A 20061-nucleotide genomic window follows, 5' to 3' on the forward strand; every position below is an offset into this window, starting at 1 on the left:
GGCTCCGGTTTGCAGCGTCTGTTTGCAGCCACGACAGCGGCTTTTCGGAGGCGTCCGAGTGACATGTCCGCGTTTTGCCTTCCCCACCTCCCAGGAGGTATCATGGAGAGGCACGACGGGACCGGCGGAGCTCCGGGATCGACCGGACGAGCTGCCTCGCCGCCAGGCAGCCGGGGAGCCTCCGAGGGGTGGCTGCTGTCGGCTCGAGGGGGCCTATTCTGAGCAGGGTTCACACGCACACGCGCAAAAAACATACCCTACACACACGCTGGGTGTCGGTCGGTCCCCAAGGCAGCTGCGCCTCCGAAGGTCTCCAGGTGGCCTTGCCAGACTTGGGAGGCAGGAAACAATGGCTATATTTTGGCCTCTTGAATTGGGAATTTGCATTCCACTCTCTAATGCTGGGTTGCTTTCTATAAAATAACTACAGCGTCTCCTTAGCTTGCTTTTTTAAAAAAATCATCTTGCAGCCAAGACTGCTGGGAGGATTACTATTACTATTATTATTATTATTACTACTACTACTACTACTATTACTACTACTATTATTTGAGTTTAACCTTGCCGCAATTGTATGGTGAAGTAATGGAATGAGTGGGGAGGGCGACAAAGTAGCCAGCTCTAAATGTGGTGTTTTGCCTGCAGTGTAAATGTAGCAATCCGGCTTGAGGATAATTTTCCCTGCCACAGCTACCCCTTTAAGAGCCCAGGACTCCCGGCATTTCTTAGGAAGGGGTGCGGGGAGAGCGGAATCCTAGGAAAATAAACAAGCATTGGAAGGGGGCTAGGTCAAGGCAGGCAAATGTATACAAAACAATAAATCTTGCCATTGAAATGGTCGTGCTGGAGAGCTTGGTTTGAGCAAGCTGAATAAAATAAGGGAGCAATTAAGCCGCGGAAAGTCGGAGGAAGCATCCCTTGAGACATTGCTATTCAGTTGGCACAGGGGTATCCTCCAGTCTGCACAGCACTATTCAGGGATGAGTGGAGCTAGAGTGCATCTGTTGTCCCATGTTGGCTATCTCTTGTTTGCATCTGCAGTGCTTAGCTGATTGGCTAGGCTTGAACTGGGCCCTGGAAAATGTCATGGGTAATAATGGTTTTTGTGATCCCTGGCTTGTGTCCTAAACGTGGCAGCTTTCCCTAGAGTAGGGCACCTTCCCAGGTGTGAAATGCTCCTGTAACTTCTTCCTTGCCCTGGTGGAAACAGTGGTCCATTTAAAAGCAAGTGGGGAAACAATAGAAAGTAAAATGTCCCCAAACCCTGGCTGAATGGGTGGTTTAGTGTGTGACTTAACAGCCCGCCCAAGGGCTTATCCCAGGAGTTTGTTGGTATAGGGTGGTTTGGAAAGGCAAGTTAACATTTTTAAAACCTCTGGAGTTCTGGGATTGTGTTGCCTTTCTTCTCTTCCTCTTCCAGAGGTGGTAGGAAAAATAATTTCCTAGAGGATAAAATATTGGATTTAATACACATGCATCTGGAAGAGAATTTGTAGGGCAAGAAAATATGTACAGCAAAGAAAAAAAAATTACAGCACTCTGGAAAAATGAATGAAATAATACTTTAAGCCATTATGGTTTCAGGGGAAAGGGGTTGATTCTTGTCAACTATGGTTGTGGGGAGGGAGATATTGAAAAGTATCTGAAGAACGTAGGATTAATGTGGCCAACAGGTTCATGTCTTGTGTTTGAAGAAAGGCTTGCCACTTTCTTGGCCTCCAGGATCAGCAGAGCATATACAAGCTTAGTTCCATACCAAGAAGCCTCACCTTTCATGTCCAAAGCCTTGACTGACTTGTTGAGGCACAAGACCAGTAAAACATGGCAACTCTAGAAGCATGCAGTCTCAAAACCCTTATTTATATCAATTTGCTTCACTGAGTTCCTTCAACTCGATCAGCAGTCATTCAGTCAGAAGGTGGATCTGCCAGACCTCCCCATCTGCTTTGCTGATAGACTAGTGACTTTTGGCAGTTTCTCCCCTTGAAATCTTTCTAATGCCAGAGTTGGTTTCCTTCCTTCCTCCCAATCCCTTTTCCTTTTGTAAGCACGGAGAGGAATTGTCATATGCTTGACCTTTGACTAAAGAGCAGGATCAATGTGCTTTAAAGAAATAAAATTGTTGGCCCCAGAAAGCCCTTGATGGAATGCCTTCAGTATCGGCATGTAGACATCTTTCCAGCACTTTGTTTGAAGCAGGGTGGTGGTGCTGCCAAACAATTATTGCCCTAAAATAGAAATGCATGTTTCTGCAGAAAAGGAACTAATGGAAGATGAGGAGCAGGTGAGTTGTATTCACAGGTGTAAGGAGGAGAGGTGTGGTGGGCTAATCACCAAATAGCCAAAAGCCATGGCTTCTGTTAATGGTGTAGATGGGCTGAAAGGAGGGTTTCATGTTCTACTTCTAGTGTAACTAATTGGCTGAACTGCCTTTTTTTGCTATACACCTGCGTGTTTGAATGAAAGTAGAGTTTGCAGATGCAGAGGTGGTAGCATTTCAGGCAAAGCTACTGTGACATGCTTTTTTCCTCCTCCCTCCCAATCCCTATTCCTTTTCTGCTGTATCATTCTTAGATAGCAAACAGGTCAAATTCTTATCAGGAGGCTTAAAAAAACAAAAACCTGCTTTGCAAGCAGAAAAAAGTGAGAATGCCTAGACCTTTCTCTCTGCAGGTGTAATGCTTAACTGTGGTTAATAAACATAATGTCTTAACAGGACTGCAGAACTTGCAAGCAAGCCTCTGTTCTAGGAGTCCAACTTGACTGAAATCCAGAACTTTTATTACCCCTTTAAGCTTAGGGGTGGGCTTAAAATTTCTGTGGCAGATAAGGCAAAGCCATTTTATTAATCAGCTGCCCCTTTCGAGGAGCCATATGAGATCTAGTGGAGTCACAGCATTCTTTAAGGCGGGGAAATGCCTAGTCATTCCTTCGGCCACAGCAAGGAGATGAAATGTCAAATGGGAATGCTTAACCTAATGAGTTATCTTATCACATTCTGTGCATCTGGGATAAGCAGAGTTCATCACCAGGCCAATATCTGCTTGGAAAAAAACACCCCAGCTCTTGTTAAATGTATATGTGGGTGTTGGAAGCATATGCATTAATCAACAGACACCTTCTAAAACCATGAGGTTTTTAACCTGGTAGTATGCACTCATCTTGAATGTTCATTACCTTAGCCACTGGGGGTGGTTGTGTAGAATTCACTGACTGGTTGGCTAGATTGGTGCTCCCTGAGTAGGAAAAGAGCCCCTAATTAAATGTTCTCGAATAATCCTTGCTTGAGGTTGTTTGTTCCAAGTGGGGCATGTCACTCAGCAGTGTTCTAATGGAATTATTTCAGATGGCTGAGGCAGAAGTTGCCTTTGGCAGAAATCTCGTTTTATGGAAGTAAGGGGACCTCTGTAACGTGGCATGATGCCCCTAATCCTTCTGAGAAGTTGCCTTAACTGGAAATGAGGGTTTTGATGGGATGGCAGCTTGGATTAAGGGTGGGGAGGAGGAACAGAAACTTGCGCTGGGCTGAGACGACTTCCCGGAAAGTATTGAACTGCCCCATATTAATGCAAACTTGACAAGAAGCTCTGCAGAAATAGTGTTACTTGATGGGAGAAGGTAGCAGATTGTGTGCTGTGTAGGCCTTGTGCTGCTCCTCTTTAAATATTTCAGAAAACTTGAACTTCAGAACTTTACTACTAACCATGTAACAGGGCCAGCTAAGGACAAAACATTGGCAGTCAACTATCCATCACTGCTCACTCAGCAGTTCAGAATGCAACTGAGTAATAAAATGGGGGGAGCTATTGAAGCATAGGTCTCAACCAAAGGATGGTGCTGCTTACCCTGACTTGGAAGGAAACGCATGTATGTTTTGCTGTATGCTCCAAGATGCACCAGCTGATAACCTCAGATGTTCTGTAAAGCTGTCTGGTGGACACAGAAGTGGTCTTTGCAAGGAACTGTGTGCGAGGGAATGCACCAGTTAGATCTGTTATGTTGAAGCTGGCTACTAAGTCCCGCCAGTTCCTCTTGCTTGGCAGGATAATCGTTGAAATGAAAGCTAACCGCAGTACCTACAAATTCCACTTGCAGTTGCAGAGCAGTTAACTTACAGGGGTGTTAATACACTGTTGCTTGGCTGCTGCTAATACTGTATACTCTTGATTGGCTTCTGCCACAATCATCCTGAGATTGCAAATTCTGTAATGCATTTGGTTCACACAACAATGTTATAATTCTGGGGCCCACATGCCAGCAATGAATAGACCTTGCATTATTTGATTCAAGGCCAAAAGCAAGAACTTTCTGGCGCTGACATAGCAGGCCATGTGACAAAGGCATAGCAGAATTCCAGTGATGCATTCCTTCTGGATTAATACAGGCAAATCCTGCAATTTGGTCAAACTTCGTTATGGCGTTCTAAACATAGCTGCTCACCCCAATCTGGAAACTACCCAGGGTATATTCCCTGGCTCTTGCTGCATAATCCTTATGTTTTTTCCCCATTAACTTGCCATAGCTGGGCTTGCAGCTATTGAGGGCTGGGGAGAATAGTCCCAGTTACGGTAGGCATAGGTCCTCCTTTTGAGACAGTCCTCTGTTTGAAGGGTTTTGGTCTAAAAGATGAAGAGCCATTGGAAGAGATAGCAACAAACTTGGAAGTTTAGCAGCAGTTAGTACCTGGACAGTAGACTGAACATTGGTTAACCTCCTGGTCTCTTTCCTACTTCTGTAAATATATATTGTAGTTCTAAGCTCATGTGTTATAAACAGACTTTACTACTACCATTTAACCCTAAACATTTTTTTCCAGGGGGACCATTTTATTAAGGGAAATACATGGCTATATACTGTTGAACTCCCTGATTGCTGAGCTTTCTCCATATATAACCTAGAAGGTTTGTGTTACTCTGTCACTGATGTTGTTGGATATGACAGCTAAAAATGTGGAACACTTGATAGGAAGCGCTGGCCGCATAATCACCCCATGGAAGTGAAAGCAGGACGTGGGAGGTGACCCAAATGGGATTCATCTAAGTGGTTGGCTAGTTCTTAGTGTTCTTACAACAGAGGAAAGATCTCTTGGTGTCAGGGTGGTTTTTGCAGCCAACGCTGTCACAACTGTTTAGCCCTTTTTAATGAAACGACTTGACTCTCTTCCACTGGAGTTTTTTACTTGCTAAAAGACTCTCTAGGCAGCTGTACTTCCAAGAATGTCTGTCCCATGATTTTGACTGGGATGCTTGACTTAAGCTGCGCACACAGCATACACTTAAAGAACATGACTGCTCCAAAGAAATCTGGGAAGTGTAGTTTAAGGGTGCTGGGAATTGTAGTGCTGTGTGAGGTAAACTTCCCAGGATTCTTGGGGGGGACGCCATGTGCTTTAAATGTGTGGGTGCTTAAGCCGCCTTAGTGTCTAGCGACCTGGGAACCAGTTCACAGAAGTGCCTTAAAACTGTTAGACACCATTGGCATCTTTCAATGAGAGATGACTCCCAGTCACCCAAGTAATTCTCATGGTAGCGTGATCGGAATTCCTCTGGGTTTGGTGGGATTCTACGCCTCAAATTAAAAACCTTTTTTACAGGCAGCTGCAACTGAGTGCAAAATCCAGACCTGTGCCAGTTGCAACAGACCTTGCCAAGCGTAGTTTTGTGAAACTGCTATGGGATGACTAAACAGTGTGATAAGTGTGAAGCAACCTAGAACAGCAGCATCTGGGTTTAGTTGTACAGGTCTGCATGTAATATATAGCCGGGTGTTAATTCAGCCTCTTCTAGCGCACAAAAGGAAGATAATGGCCCACCTGTAGCATTGTTGAGCATGTACATCATCCATGTTTTCCTGCCAATATTTGAGATCAAATATAGGCAAGTACCCATGACCGGGGGCCCTCCCACAATGAGCAGGAGGAGCACAAAATGGGCATCAGTTTCAGGGCTGACTTATAATTATATTGTGATGTAGCTTGCAGTGCCCTCTACAGAGAGGTCCCGCAGGAAGACCATTCCAATCCAGAGTCTGAAATTGTCCAGCTGAGGCCCCATTTACAGTGCAGTGCTGAAAGCTGCCCTTTGCACCCTCTGTTCTTTATCCCTGTACTGTGCCCCAGATCATCCTGCCCTGGTTCCTGAAGCAAGGAGTGTTGCAAAATATACCCATAAACCTAACTTCAGTGGATCTGGTTGTCTTCAACAGAGAAGCTGCACCATGCTGTTGGATTTAAATAGGCTGTTGAAGTGAGTGGCTGGGAAGCACCTAACCCATGTAATGGGGCCTTCTTGGTGGTGGCGCCCGCCCTGTGGAACGCCCTCCCACCAGATGTCAAGGAAATAAATAACTACAGTGGTACCTCGGGTTACATACGCTTCAGGTTACAGACTCCGCTAACCCAGAAATATTACCTCAGGTTAAGAACTTTGCTTCAGGCTGAGAACAGAAATCGTGCTCCGGCGGCCCGGTGACAGCACGAGGCCCCATTAGCTGAAGTGGTACCTCAGGTTAAGAACAGTTTCAGGTTAAGAACGGACCTCCAGAACAACTTAAGTACTTAACCTGAGGTACCACTGTATTTGACTTTTAGGAGACATCTGAAGGCAGTCCTGTTCAGGGGTGTAGGAGGGGGGGGTGCGGGGTGTGTGTGGCCCACCCCGGGTGTCATCCTTGAGGGGGGTGACAAAATGACACACTGAGGGGGGCAGCACTTACCGCGGGGCCTGGCCTGTAGCACACCCGAGTCACACGTCTCTCCTGGGAGTCATGCAGTGGCTTGGGACCCCGCTGCCCGAAACAGCAGTGTGGGGCTTGCGTCTGCCAGACGGACTCCGTGGGTGCCTCGCCGTGGTGCCCCCATGCGCGGATCACCACAGTGCCCCCGTGTGGCGCCCCCATGTGCAGATTGCCATGGCACCCTCATGTGGTGCCCCCATGCATGGATCGCTGCGGTACCCTGCCCCCACTGCTCTGGGTGTCAGAGCAGCTAGCTATGCCCCTGGACCTGTTTAGGGAAGTTTTTAATGTTTGATGTTTTATTGTTTTTAATATTCTGCTGGAAGCCGCCCAGAGTGGCTGGGGAGGCCCAGCCAGATGGGCGGGGTATAAGTAATTATTATTATTATTATTATTATTATTATTATTATTATTACCTACATACAGGCATGCACCGCAAGATGGCATTCCTGGTGTCTGTTTGTGTGTGTGTGTGTGTGTGTGTGTGTATGCGTGTGTGTGTGTTGTTGTGTATAACATTAATAGTCAAGGAAACCTTAACATCTTGCAAAATAGGAGCAGTTACCAGAAAATAAGCATTTGGAACATATGGTATCTGTACACTAGAGACCTAAAATAATTTCCTCTGCCCAGGGGATTCCCATTAGCTGTAGTCTCATGGCTTCTAGAGAATCACTTGCATTAACTTTAGGTATAGGATGAGGAAGTTTGTGGCAGTCAAAATGGTATAAAATCTATGTGCTGCAAGCCTTTGGTAATGATAAACTTGACATAATTTGGTAGGTGCCTTCTAAACCTTTTTTAGATCAGTTTTGGCTTTTAACTTCTAGAAGGAACAAAGATGGGAGCAGAAGTTGCCTGAGTAATCCTGGTTTTATGTGGACACCGTGTAATCGCCATACCACAGATGTTGACAGCATGGGGTGCTCTCAACATAAGAAGCTGCCCTTGCACAGAATCAAACCATTGTTTCATTTAGCCCATTCTTGTCTATATTGACTTGCAATGGCTCTTCAGGATGTCATAGTGTTTTCCCTCCCAGCCCTGTTTGGAGATGTCAGGGGTTGAATTTGGGAGCTTCTACATGCAAAGCGGATGCTCTTGTCACTGAGCTCTTGCCCAGGCACGGGTTTATCACCTCATCTGCTGCATGAGGAAACAGTGTAATTCAGTTATATAGTGCTTTTTAAGAGTACATGTATTCTAACGCGCCTTACAAAAATCAAAATGCAGTAAACAGCACTTAAAAGTAAAGCTGAGCTTGTATAACAGCCTTTCTCAGCCTTGGGTCCTCAGATGTCATTGGACTACAACTCACACCATCCCTAGCTAGCAGGACCAGTGGTCAGGGATGATGGGAGTTGTCGTCCAACAACATCTGGGGACCCAAGGTTGAGAGAGGCTCTGGTATAGAGCACTGCCTTCAATGATATCTTAAGTCATACTTGGAGTAGACCTATTGAAATAAATGAACTTAAGTTATCCATGAGTGAATGTTTAAGTCCATTGATGTAATGGATCTACTGATATTGATTGGATACCATCCTGAGCTATGGATCCAGAATAATGTGGCTGATATCTTGCCTCTTCTGGGAACTTGCTAGGTAGACTTAGGAAAACTGTTCTCTTTTGGCCTAAGTCTCCCCCACCTGCAATTTAGGGGATAATAAGGTAGGCGTGCTCAACCTGGTGCCTCCAACTCATAGGATTCCTAAACAATTTGTGGAGAGCAGCAGGTTAGACAAGGCTGCCTTACAGGATGGCTGTAACTAGATTATGAAGTGTTTCTAAACACTTGAAAGCACTCGGAACAAATGTTTTTCAGTATTAAATATTGGAAATACTAACTAAAAATTAAATCAATTTTTGGATAGGAATTTGGAGGAAGGTTTCATTTAAGCTCCCCATCCCCTCCCCAAAAAGTAAGAAGCTGCTTGTAATATTAAACTTACTCTATGTACCAATAATGGGAACCCTTTGACCCCACTCTTTCAGAGGATGTATGTTAATTGGCATTCAGGAATAGTGTACAAAAATGCCTTGTGTCTTCAGCATCAGCTTTGCAACTTGCCTCCCCCTCCTCCTTGAGATAGGTAGATTCAGGAATGACTGCCCACCCCCTTTGTGTTGCCTGGACCTATGCATACCATGACACTTGGTGGAATAGTCACAATAGATAATGCTGTCTTTGCAAATACTTGACATAATTGCTAGTGCTATATTCTACTCAAGTGGAATGCAACCAAGTAATACTGAATTCATGCACATGGCTGAGCAAAGGATAAAGCTGTCAGTGTTATCTCTAGTGGGAGGTGCAGTTATTCCTTTCTATTCCGGATCATACTCCTTAGTTGCTGTTTCCAGGACGTTGCAGGCCAGTTGAAAAAAATGCTCCTTTGTAAAGTACAATGAATCTATCTTAATACTGAAAGCCCAGACCCTATGTGGGGATGGGTAAAGGAGAAATGTAGTTTCCCCTTGCTTGTTGACAAATAATAACCTATTTTCCAATAGGTAGTAAAGTGCAGGTCTCTCCTTGCTGCTTTATGAAGGGAAAGTCTAACTGGCTTCAGGAAGTAGGGGTAGAGCAGATCCGGAAAATACTTGTTTTTAGAAGTCTTTCCCGTAGTACACATGGAAAGGATCTAGGGGTCTTAGTGGAGTGCAAGCTTAACATGAGTCAACAGCAGCAAAAAATGCTAATAGTCCCACTCTATTCTGCCTGGTCGGACCATGCCTGAAATACTGTGTCCAGTTCTGGGCACCACAATTTAAGAAGGATATTGACAAGTTGGAACATGTCCACAGGAGGGTCTGGAAACCAAGCCTCCTGAGGAACTGCTGAGAGAATTGAGAATGTAAGACAGAGTTGATCTGCCTGGCCTTTGACTTGGAATCAACTTGATCCCCTCCCCCTCTTTCTTCTTTCCTTTTTCCTTTCTCCTTCTGTGATGGAACTCCTATTTGGGGACTTCCCTGGCTTTTTTCTGGCCCATGTAGGACCAGTCTGGATAGTTAGCCTTGGTGAAGATTTGACTTTTTCATCCCCAAAAAGTTTTTGATTTGAGTTTCTACTGAAATTAGGCTACATTTGAATGTTGTACTTAATCTTGGTTTTTAAGTTGTATTTTAATCAATTGTTTTTACCTGGTGTTAGCCGCCCTGAGCCCAGTCTTGGCTGGGGAGGGCGGGGTATAAATAAATTTTTATTATTAGCCTGGAAAAGAGGAGACTAAGAGGAGATGTGATAGCCATCTTCAGATATCTCAAGGGCTGTCACATGGCAGGTGGAGCATGCTTTGTTTTCTCCAAAAGGTAAGACCCAAACCAATGGCTTCAAATTGCAAGAAAGGAGATTTGGACTAAACACCAGGAAGAACTTTCTGACAGTAAGAGCAGTTGGACAGTGGAACGAATTCCCTCCGAAGTTGGTGGACTCTCCTTGGAGGTTTTTAAGCAAAGGTTGGATGGCCATCTGTCAAGGATGCTTTAGTTGAGATTCCTGCATTTCAAGCGGTTGGACCAGATGACCCTCAGGATCCCTTCTCACTCTACAATTCTATGATTCTATGAAATTGTGTACCCAAGAAGTCAACTTTGGAAGTCCCAAGTAAAAGCCAGCTGAATAGCATGGGTTATTTAAAAGGTGATAGCATACTCCTTAGATCAGTCTTTCTCAACCTGTGGGTCCCCAGATGATGCTGAACCACAACTCCCATCACCCCTAGCTAGCAAGGCCAGAGCTCAGGGATGATGGGAGTTGTAGTCCAACAACATCTGGGGACCCACAGGTTGAGAGCCACTGCCTTAGATTGTGGCTTACTGCCCTCCTGCTTGCAGCTACTTTGTCGTCTTTTTGGTAATATGTAGTTACTTAAAAACCCAGCTTGTGTATCTCAGATACATTTCTTGCATGTAGGAAGGAGTTGCCATCCACGAGTATCCAAAATAGCAACACTTAATCTCTTACCTTTTTAAAAGTCTCTAATGCTTTAAATGTAGTAATATAAAGATTTTTAAGATCCTGTTCTGGATAAATGTATGGAAAGCAGATGTGTCTCTGAAAGTGCTTTTGGTTCTTGGAACTTAAAACCTCCTACCCTGTAGTACTTCATGAATTACAAGTGAGGCGTAGAAGAAGGGCAACTCCACTGGGGCCCTTACAATTTTCTGCAAGTATGGTGAAGGCTGTAAGCCTGGATTTGGGGGCCGGCACAGTCATTGGGCACAGTGAAGCAGTGTCCTTGGGTAGAAGATGGCTGGGATGCTGTGGCAAGGTTTTGGGGGAGAATTGTGTGGCATATGGCCTACCTTGCACTGGAGGAGAATGCTGTTCCATTACTATCGCTTGAGAGTAAGGTAAGAACGGCCAGTCTATCCATAGAATGAGGAGGGGCATCTTGTCCTTCACCAGTGGTGGCTGGCATCCATTGATCAGAAGACAAAGGAGCCCAACAGTAAGCAGACACAACGATTCTAGTTTTCTCCCATTCTCCTCAACACAGAGTTCTACAAGGACAACATTGAGGCTTCGGAGGAGGAAGTCAAGGCTACCTCTGGACTGGTTGTGGTAGGAAAGAAGACAGGTGGGGGCTGGCTGAGGTTGGTGGGCCGTGCCTCATCTGCCCAAATGGACAACCCACCACTGTCCTTCACATTGGCAGTGAAATGCCTTGGGTTGAACTCTAGCCACATGGCTCATTGATCACATGTGGTGTGGGAAACCGACGACGGCAACTTGCATAAGACATTTTCCCATCTGTCTAACATAACGTGATGCTAAACAACAAGTGCTGATATGAAGGCAGTGGGCAGATGGTCCATAGGGCTGCTGCTCGGTTAAAGGACACTTAATCGGCTGGCATGTTATTGACACAGTACATCTAAAAAGAAGGCTGCTCTTCTAGAAGCTGTGTGTGTGTGATGGGCCGATGCCAGGGGTTAGCCAGGTCAGAGGAGCACCGGAAATAGCTTGTGTGCAACCTGGTGCACATCCAGGTTGGAGGAGGCCCGTTCACATGCGCATAAGCTATTTCTAGTGCTCCTCCGACCCGGAAGTGCACCGGAAATAGCATGTGTGCACACACTCCACCGCCCTCCGGCCCACCATGTGATCGGTGCTGGAGACACCGGCCCGAGGTGCAGTAAGTCTGCTGACCCCTGGTCTACAACTTCCATTGACCCCTGCCAGTTTGGCCAATGCTCAGATTCGTAGTACACAGTATCTGGAGGGCATCACATCAGCTACCCCCCAGCTCCAGCCCAAAACCAAATACAGTGGTACCTCGGGTTACATATGCTTCAGGTAACATATGCTTCAGGTTACATACGCTTCAGGTTACAGACTGCTAACCCAGAAATAGTACCTCGAGTTAAGAACTTTGCTTCAGGATGAGAAAAGAAATCGTGCAGCTGCCGCACAGCGGCAGCAGGAGACCCCATTAGCTAAAGTGATGCTTCAGGTTAAGAACAGTTTCAGGTTAATAACAGACCTCCGAAATGAATTAAGTACTTAACCCGAGGTACCACTGTACAGGCCTCAGTCTAACCCCTGGCACTCACTACAGACCCACACCAAGCTTCCTGTCTCCAACTCACTGTTCTTGCTCCATTCCTTCCATGTTTGTACTGGCATCTGTGGTCACTTGTGCAGCATTGGTGAGAGGCAAAGGGGACTGCAGAGGAATGGGGCTGAGCTGGCAATGGAAGATACCGCTCTTCCTCTGCCACTGGCAGCTTGCTGCATTTTCCTGCTGCGCACTGTGAAGGGGGTTTGCCCAACTCAAGGCTGAGTTTTCAGCAGAATTTGTATTTGTAAGTGTCCTAGCAGGTCAAGGCTCTGGTACACATGAATGTGGTATTGTGCTGCAGATCCAACTCGGCTAGGCTTCATACAAAAACGCAGCTCTTTGGGCATGGTTTTGCAACGTGGTGCTTCAGCCCTACTCCAAACACAATAAAAAATATATGTAGCTGGGATTAGGAATAGTGTAAATAACATTCCTTGCTGTGTGTTGAGACTCCTCCGAGCAGTTTTAAGGGCTGACTGTTGGGTAGGGTGAGCTAGTAGCTTCTACGTCCCCCAAGCAACTTTCTCTTAAGAAGCTGCTATGGGCAATATTGGGCTGCTCTCCTTCCTCTTCCAAAGAAAAGAGGGATTTGGTGGTAGCTTCTACCTTCAAAAGCTACAGTGCTTTTTGTTGAGTCCCAGGCTGTGGGTAAAGTCAGTGTTTCATGGTAGCATCCCTATGGGAAGCTAAGCTTTGTGCAGACTTTAAAGGGGCAAACAAGCCCCTGCAGTTACAGCTTGCTCAAAGTGGTATAGAATGGAGGTGAGGTGAGGCATCTTCATCTTGTAAGGTTCAGTTGCTCATTCTTCAGTGAAGGATCTCTTGGCAGAGCACATGATTTCCATATGTGAAAAGGCCACTATTTCAACCTCTGGTATCTCAGGATACCACAGTATTGGTATAGGCAGGTCCATGGCTTGACTTTGTATTTGGCAAGATCCTCTGTGTGCTTGTGTATTAAGCTTCTTTGAGTGTTTGAATTATGGGGTATGCATCTAAAATGAATAAATAACACTTTCAGGAATGTCACCTTCTGGATCCATTTTTTTCCAGACATTGGAGCACTTATACTGTACATATGTGTCTGTTCCCTTTAGCTGACTGGTGTACTTGCAATGAAATATTCAGAAGTGCAAATTTTGCAGGACAGCTGTGTGTCTTTTTTGCATATTGCTTCGCTTCGGGAAGTGTCAGTTGGGAAAGTCCACCTTTCCAAATGCAGTCTGAAATACAAACTGAATAGATTTCTCCCCCTCCCTAGGAAGAATATTAGGGTTGTCTCTTTTCTCCAAAAGGGTTTTGAGAAATGTGAGGTTGGTATATAACTGCATCTCTAAATCCCAATGTATTGAAACCTATCTATCTATCTATCTATCTATCTATCTATCTGTGTCTCAGGCAAAAGAGGCTCCTTAGGACATAGAAACCTACTTGTCCTAGACTCAGATAGCTTTGCATCTGGAAACTGGCAAGAAACTACCTGAAAGCTGTTGACTGACCTGCCCAGATAAAACTGGAAAAACATACTTTGGCACTCAGCTATTGGTTGGCGCTGGTGTATTTTCTTGATCTGCTCACCAAAGGAAGTGCCAAGGCAAATGTTGCATGGCTTTATTTTCCAACGCTGGTGCAGCCCAAAAGCAATTTGTGCTTGGGATTTATTGGGGGATTCCCGAAAAGTCTAGTGGCTCTTCAAAAAGTGCGACAGGCTTGCAGTGTGCTGGGTGAGCTGCGAGCATGCAGGCTGCGAACATGAGCAGGCCTGCTGGTTGTAATTGTACCAAGAAAGGGGAAGCAAAACATACAGACCTAGCAATCATGGCTTTAAGATTACTTTTGGAGTCTGAATCTACAAAATGTTGTCCTGGAAGATCAGTCTTGCTTATATTCTGCTTCTCCAGTCATAGGAATCATAGAATCATAGAGTTGGAAGAGACCACAAGGGCCATCGAGTCCAACCCTCTGCCAAGCAGGAAACACCATCAGAGCACTCCTGACATATGGTTGTCAAGCCTCTGCTTAAAGACCTCCAAAGAAGGAGACTCCACCACACTCCTTGGCAGCAAATTCCACTGTCAAACAGCTCTTACTGTCAGGAAGTTCTTCCTAATGTTTAGGTGGAATCTTCTTTCTTGTAGTTTGGATCCATTGCTCCATGTCCGCTTCTCTGGAGCAGCAGAAAACAACCTTTCTCCCTCCTCTATGTGACATCCTTTTATATATTTGAACATGGCTATCATATCACCCCTTAACCTTCTCTTCTCCAGGCTAAACATGCCCAGCTCCCTTAGTCGTTCCTCATAAGGCATCGTTTCCAGGCCTTTGACCATTTTGGTTGCCCTCCTCTGGACACGTTCCAGTTTGTCAATGTCCTTCTTGAACTGTGGTGCCCAGAACTGGACACAGTACTCCAGGTGAGGTCTGACCAGAGCAGAATACAGTGGCACTATTACTTCCCTTGATCTAGATGCTATACTCCTATTGATGCAGCCCAGAATTGCATTGGCTTTTTTAGCTGCCGCGTCACACTGTTGGCTCATGTCAAGTTTGTGGTCAAGACTCCTAGATCTTTTTCACATGTACTGCTCTCAAGCCAGGTGTGAGTAAAGGAGCATTTACTCAAATGCCAGTGGGCATGCCTTCAAAAGAGATCCTTCGGGACCTTGAGGGAGATGTTGGGTAGAACTAGACAGAAACTGACTTTGGGTAGTTTATCACCTAGGCATCTATAGTCGTTTAAAACTGCTAAACAGATGACAGTGTTTTAAATGAGCATGCTTAACATAGCTGCATCTGTTTTGAGAAGAAAACAGTCACAAGACACTGATCTAGAACATGTTACGGTTCTAGGCCATGGACCTATGTGATGCCCCCTGCAACCTACTGAAAGTAGCTGGCAGCCTTCTGGCTGCTTCTCCCAGCAGTGTTTACTACAACCAGTAGCTGAAGAAGCAGTTGCGGGGGAGGAAGAAAGTTGTGGGGCCCTTCCCCTCTATTCCTCCAAATGTAGAAGCAACCAGTTGAATAACATCTGTGTTCTTTCCTTGACTCATACAACCGTTGGCATGCATGTGGTCATGAGACAACAGATCAGAATTTGTGCTTAATAGAAGAATGGAGAGTAACAGGATTGAGAACTTGCTCAGGTACAGCTACATTCTAAGGAGTGGTCACATGATGTCAAATCACCTTTTGAACCTCTGCCTTGTGCCCTGTTAACACATGGCACAAAGCAGAACTGCTTATTAATTTTTTTAAAAAAAACACTGTTAAGGTACATCCCAAGTGGATTTAAGCCCATTTTGTCAACTCCATACCGCCGCACCTTAAAAAAAACACTAAAAAAAACCAGGCTCTCTCACCTTGGCAATTGTAGTATTTACAAATGTGTTAAGACAGGTAGTAGTTTTACATCCCTGCAACATTTCAGTTGCAAAGATGATGAGGGACTTGGGTGCCATGGCCAAGCAAAAGGGTGCAAAGGTGTGGACTGTATTTGTGCCACCTCAAGAGAGAGATCTTCAGGCTGCCTGGCCTCTGACCATTCCCCCCTCTCATGGTGTCTGCTGGTGCAATGAGTTCCTTCAGCTGAAATTAAAGGAGCCTGAGAGCTCTATCTAGGAGGGAAACTGTGTTTCTTGGCCTCTATCTACTTGGCTGAAGAGTATCAAAGGAATCTCAATCACTAAAATATTAACTTTGTGAAACGGCAACCTTTGTACCCCTAAACAACCTGGTCAGCATTCCACTTGCTTCAGTTGAGTGATAACAAGCATTCCATCTTGAAGAGAAAACGGGTCTCTAGAAAAATAAACAAAGCTGTTCATTTAATTTTATTTGTTTCTACAAATATTTATAGGTGGCTCCCTCATATAAAATATCCGCGTGGCATACAACAAAAATTGCACACATAATAAAATGCCGTAACATACCTAATTATAAAACTGGCGGTGCGTCTTGAAGATTTAAAACAAATTGAATAGGCCTGTTTTTCTAGATTAAAACGGGGGCTGTGGGAAGTAGACTATGGGGCAGGTGGAAGTGTAGCCTTTGTGGTATTCTGGAGCAAGGAGGGGCTTATACAGATACTGACAAGTCCAGAATCCCTTCCAAATCCCACACTTAGCTTGGAATTGGTCCACATCTGCTACACACCTCTGTGCAAAAGCATGTGGATGGTGCTGCTGCCGCCAATGCTTGTCCTAACCTGAGCATGCAGCTGTCTGGTGCTTAAAACAACTGTGTGTCTTACTCAGTATAGCTATGTTGATAGGGTATCTGTCTTGCATCCGATTCTCAGCGCTGTGTAGTAAGAATAGACTGCATAGTAAAACACTGAATTATATTCTCCGTAACTCTTGAATCTTAAGGTGCAGGGCTTGAAGTGTCTTGTGAAGGCTTTGGATTGTTTGAGGCTGTATGTTATCTGTTGAAACATCTTCCACAAATGGCTGAACAAGTGACTCACTGGTCCGCTGATGCAGTGCTGTATTGCAACTTCAAGTCTGCAAAGCGGGGCTACTCAAAAGTAAACACACACCCCAAGACCACAAGCATTTGATGCCTGCATCCCATGTCCTAAATACTTTGAAATACAGCCTCAACTAGAATTTCTAGGAGGTCAAGCTCGGCAAAAGCAACTCTGCCAAAACCAGCTGGCATTTCAAAGCTGAACCAAATACCTGTAACAGGAATGAAGGCCAGGTCTCGTGCATATGGACATTGCATAGCTAATAGTGACCTTCCTGGCCTGAAAACTGTAGATGTCCAAAGGCTTGCAGCTGATCAGTGCATGTAGAACTAGTCATATGGTGGAGCCTTCCTGGTGCTGTACCACTGAAAGCCCAACCCACCTACCACATTCAAATAACACTCCCATAGCGTAAAAACCAGTGGGGGTGGTAGCTAGGGGATAAGAGTTATCGAGTGTGCCAATGACCGTTCCATGTTTTAAAGTGGTTCAGCTCTCCTAGGACTGCGTAATATTATTCCCCGTCCATGATTTCTAAGGAATTGGGATCTGCTGCATTTGTGTACCATAACTTACAAAGTTTCCCTAAACTAAAGGCTAAAGGTAGCATTCTGAAGAGCCCTAGAGAAGCTTAATAAACTCCCTTGCCCAAACCAGAATGAGGTCCCTATGTGCAGGAATGTGCAACCTCAGTAGCTACTTGAAGCATGTGTCTTGGTGAGTGGTTTACTGCTGTTTGATCTCTCCTCTGCAACAGACCCCTGTCATCAATTCACTTGGAGAAAGCACCCCGCCCCCTCAAAACCAAGGGAGTCTCAAAAGTGAATGAAAGACAGGATTATAGCTTGCAATGTTTGTGCTTTGGGTAGGATAGTTGCTTGCTAGCAAATCTGTTAGCATGATGTTATTCTGCTAACAGATGGCAACGCACAGGAGATGGAAGGGCCAGCATCATTGATTCCACCCACGTTCATTCCTATGCAAGCTAATACTAGGCAAAGGCACGTGCTTCATTTCTGCAGCAGAATGTCTGAAGTATCCCCCTTCAGCATATCGGCTGCAGACTGTGATCCACAGTCAAATGAAGTGATTGGCGGATGTGTTTCATAAGAAATACCTTTGAGAACCTCTATTTACCCAGCGGCAGGATGGTGGGGAGTGTGCAAGAGTCCTTGGTCCGTGTGTGATGGTCTTAAAGTGCCTTGTCCTTTAGTATTGGTGGGGCTAGATTGTACACACATTCCCAGCCTCAACAGGTGTCCCCACTTAATCTAAATTCTAGCACTACTGTAAACTCTGAATGGGGCCTGATATGGGTTTGTACCCATATCGCGGATGCAACCATCATTCTGTAAAATGAAGGCGTTCATTATACAGCATGCCAGGATCCTTGTAACTGAATCACATCAAGTCTTCATGAGTAATTCTTCACTGCGTCCTAAAGTTATTGTTGAAGGAACATAAGCTCAGTGGCAGAGAACAGAATAATAATAATAATAATAATAATAATAATAATAATAATAATAATAATAAAGTTGCCCTTCTGACTGGGTGGCTTCCAGAAAAAACATATAAAAACAATAAAACAATTTTTAAAAATTATCTATGTGTTGCATATATGTATGTTTTGCATATAATAGGTCCAGTTTCGGTCACTGTCCAACTCCAGTTCAAAAGGCTCAAGTAACAGATAAGGACCGCCTTCTGTAGTGCTGTTCTGAATGAACAAATAGTCCTGATATAAAGCATCATTTTATATCCCTGTTTCTTGAGAATTATGCTTTGTAACTCTTCAATGCAACACAGTGGCAACACTGGATTTAATCCCGATTTTTGTCTCCTGAAGGTCAGAGTAGTATGCCTGTCTGCTGCTAGCTGGATTCCAGTCACGTTCCCAAGTGCCGCATTTGCTCCTGGAGTTGAGACTGGCCTCTCTCACCATGTCGAACGAAGTGGAAGCAACTAGTGGAAACAGTCCGCCTGCCCAGCAACAGGCACCACCGAAAACACAGCCTTTCAAAAAGGAGAAGAAGAAAGGTAAGGCGGGAGTGGAACCAGGAGGTAGGACAGCTCTGCAGCTCCTAAGGCAGAGGTTGGCAAACTAAGGCCCGCAGGCTGGATATGGCCCACCGGGCTCGCTAATCCAGCCCGCGAACCTTGCGGTCAGTCCCTAAATAGGCATGGTGCAGAGGCCAATCAGAAGCCACAGATGCCTCTGGGTGCCGCCCCTTCCTTCCCAATGAGGCGGCCGAGCAGGAGGAAGCAGCTGAGTGGGAAGGAAGTGGCAGCGGCGTGGTGGCTGCCACCCAGGCCAGCAGCATGAGCTCTGTGCCCCGCCAAGACAGAGGACGCCAACACCGCCGTAGACCAGGAAGTGTCGGCGGCTGCGGCATGAGTGGCATAGGTGGGCGGGCCTTTCAGGAGGGGGGTGCTTTCAGGAGGCGGTGGGTCCAGCCCCCCACAAGGTCTGACAGACAGTGGGCCCACCGCCTCCTGGAAAAATTTGCTGACCCCTGTCCTAAGGAGTTGCCAATAATTAAGAGTTGCTGAAAACAAGCAGCAGTTGCTGTGGTAAATGCTCGATGACAGGCAATTTAGTCAATTAGTTCTCAACCTTACGTTCACAAAGCCTGTCCATCATTAGTCCTTTTGATGGTACACAAAATCGTGGAGACTCCCACCTGCCCAACTGGTTTTTTATTTAAAAGGAGAAATAAACCAGAGCGTTGAAATAAGCTGACAAGCAGGAGTTTGGCAGAAGGCTGCCACCTAGGGGCTTTGCCTTGGATTGCACAGTCACAGACGGATCCATGAGTAAGCAGACAGTGGGCAAGGAATCTGCCGCAAACTCTGGCTCTTTACACCTAAAATGTTTGTGAGTGACCCTACTCTTACCCAAGAGCATTCCACTGCCAGTGTGGAGATGAAACAGTGATTACACACTGAATGTTGGTATAACTGATGGTGAAACATACTACTATATTAATTTGCATTGTTAGGAATGAACAGAGATGCAGGTTCTGATTTTTTTATAGCCTGTGCAGGACAAACAAAAGCACATGACCATAAAACTGGTTTTTCAGGACCAGAAAAGACAGAAGAATTTCTCTTGGCCAGATTTCAAGGTGATGGTGTAAGATACAAGGCCAAACTGATTGGTATTGATGATGTCCCAGAAGCAAGGGGAGACAAGATGAGTCAGGATTCAATGATGAAGCTGAAGGTGAGTCTGTCATATTTCCTGCATCTTCGTTTTTTTAAGGTGCCAGATGATGATTGTAGCTT

At 45.3% G+C, this 20061-nt stretch overlaps 1 protein-coding gene across 4 annotated transcripts in view; it reads left to right on the forward strand.

The window, feature by feature from the left end:
- Positions 1-20061, forward strand: part of DAB2 (DAB adaptor protein 2) — a 35784-nt gene that overhangs the window by 264 nt on the left and 15459 nt on the right. For all 4 annotated transcript variants that reach the window (XM_083402815.1, XM_083402816.1, XM_083402813.1 and 1 more), the window contains exons 2-3: positions 18623-18813; positions 19860-19999. In XM_083402815.1, the coding sequence (XP_083258941.1) occupies positions 18717-18813; positions 19860-19999 (237 nt within the window). In that variant the 5' untranslated portion in view covers positions 18623-18716. The remainder of the gene's footprint in view (positions 1-18622; positions 18814-19859; positions 20000-20061) is intronic.

The sequence above is a fragment of the Podarcis tiliguerta genome (genome assembly GCF_965153285.1).
Source record: "Podarcis tiliguerta genome assembly, chromosome: 11".
Classification (NCBI taxonomy): domain Eukaryota; kingdom Metazoa; phylum Chordata; class Lepidosauria; order Squamata; family Lacertidae; genus Podarcis; species Podarcis tiliguerta.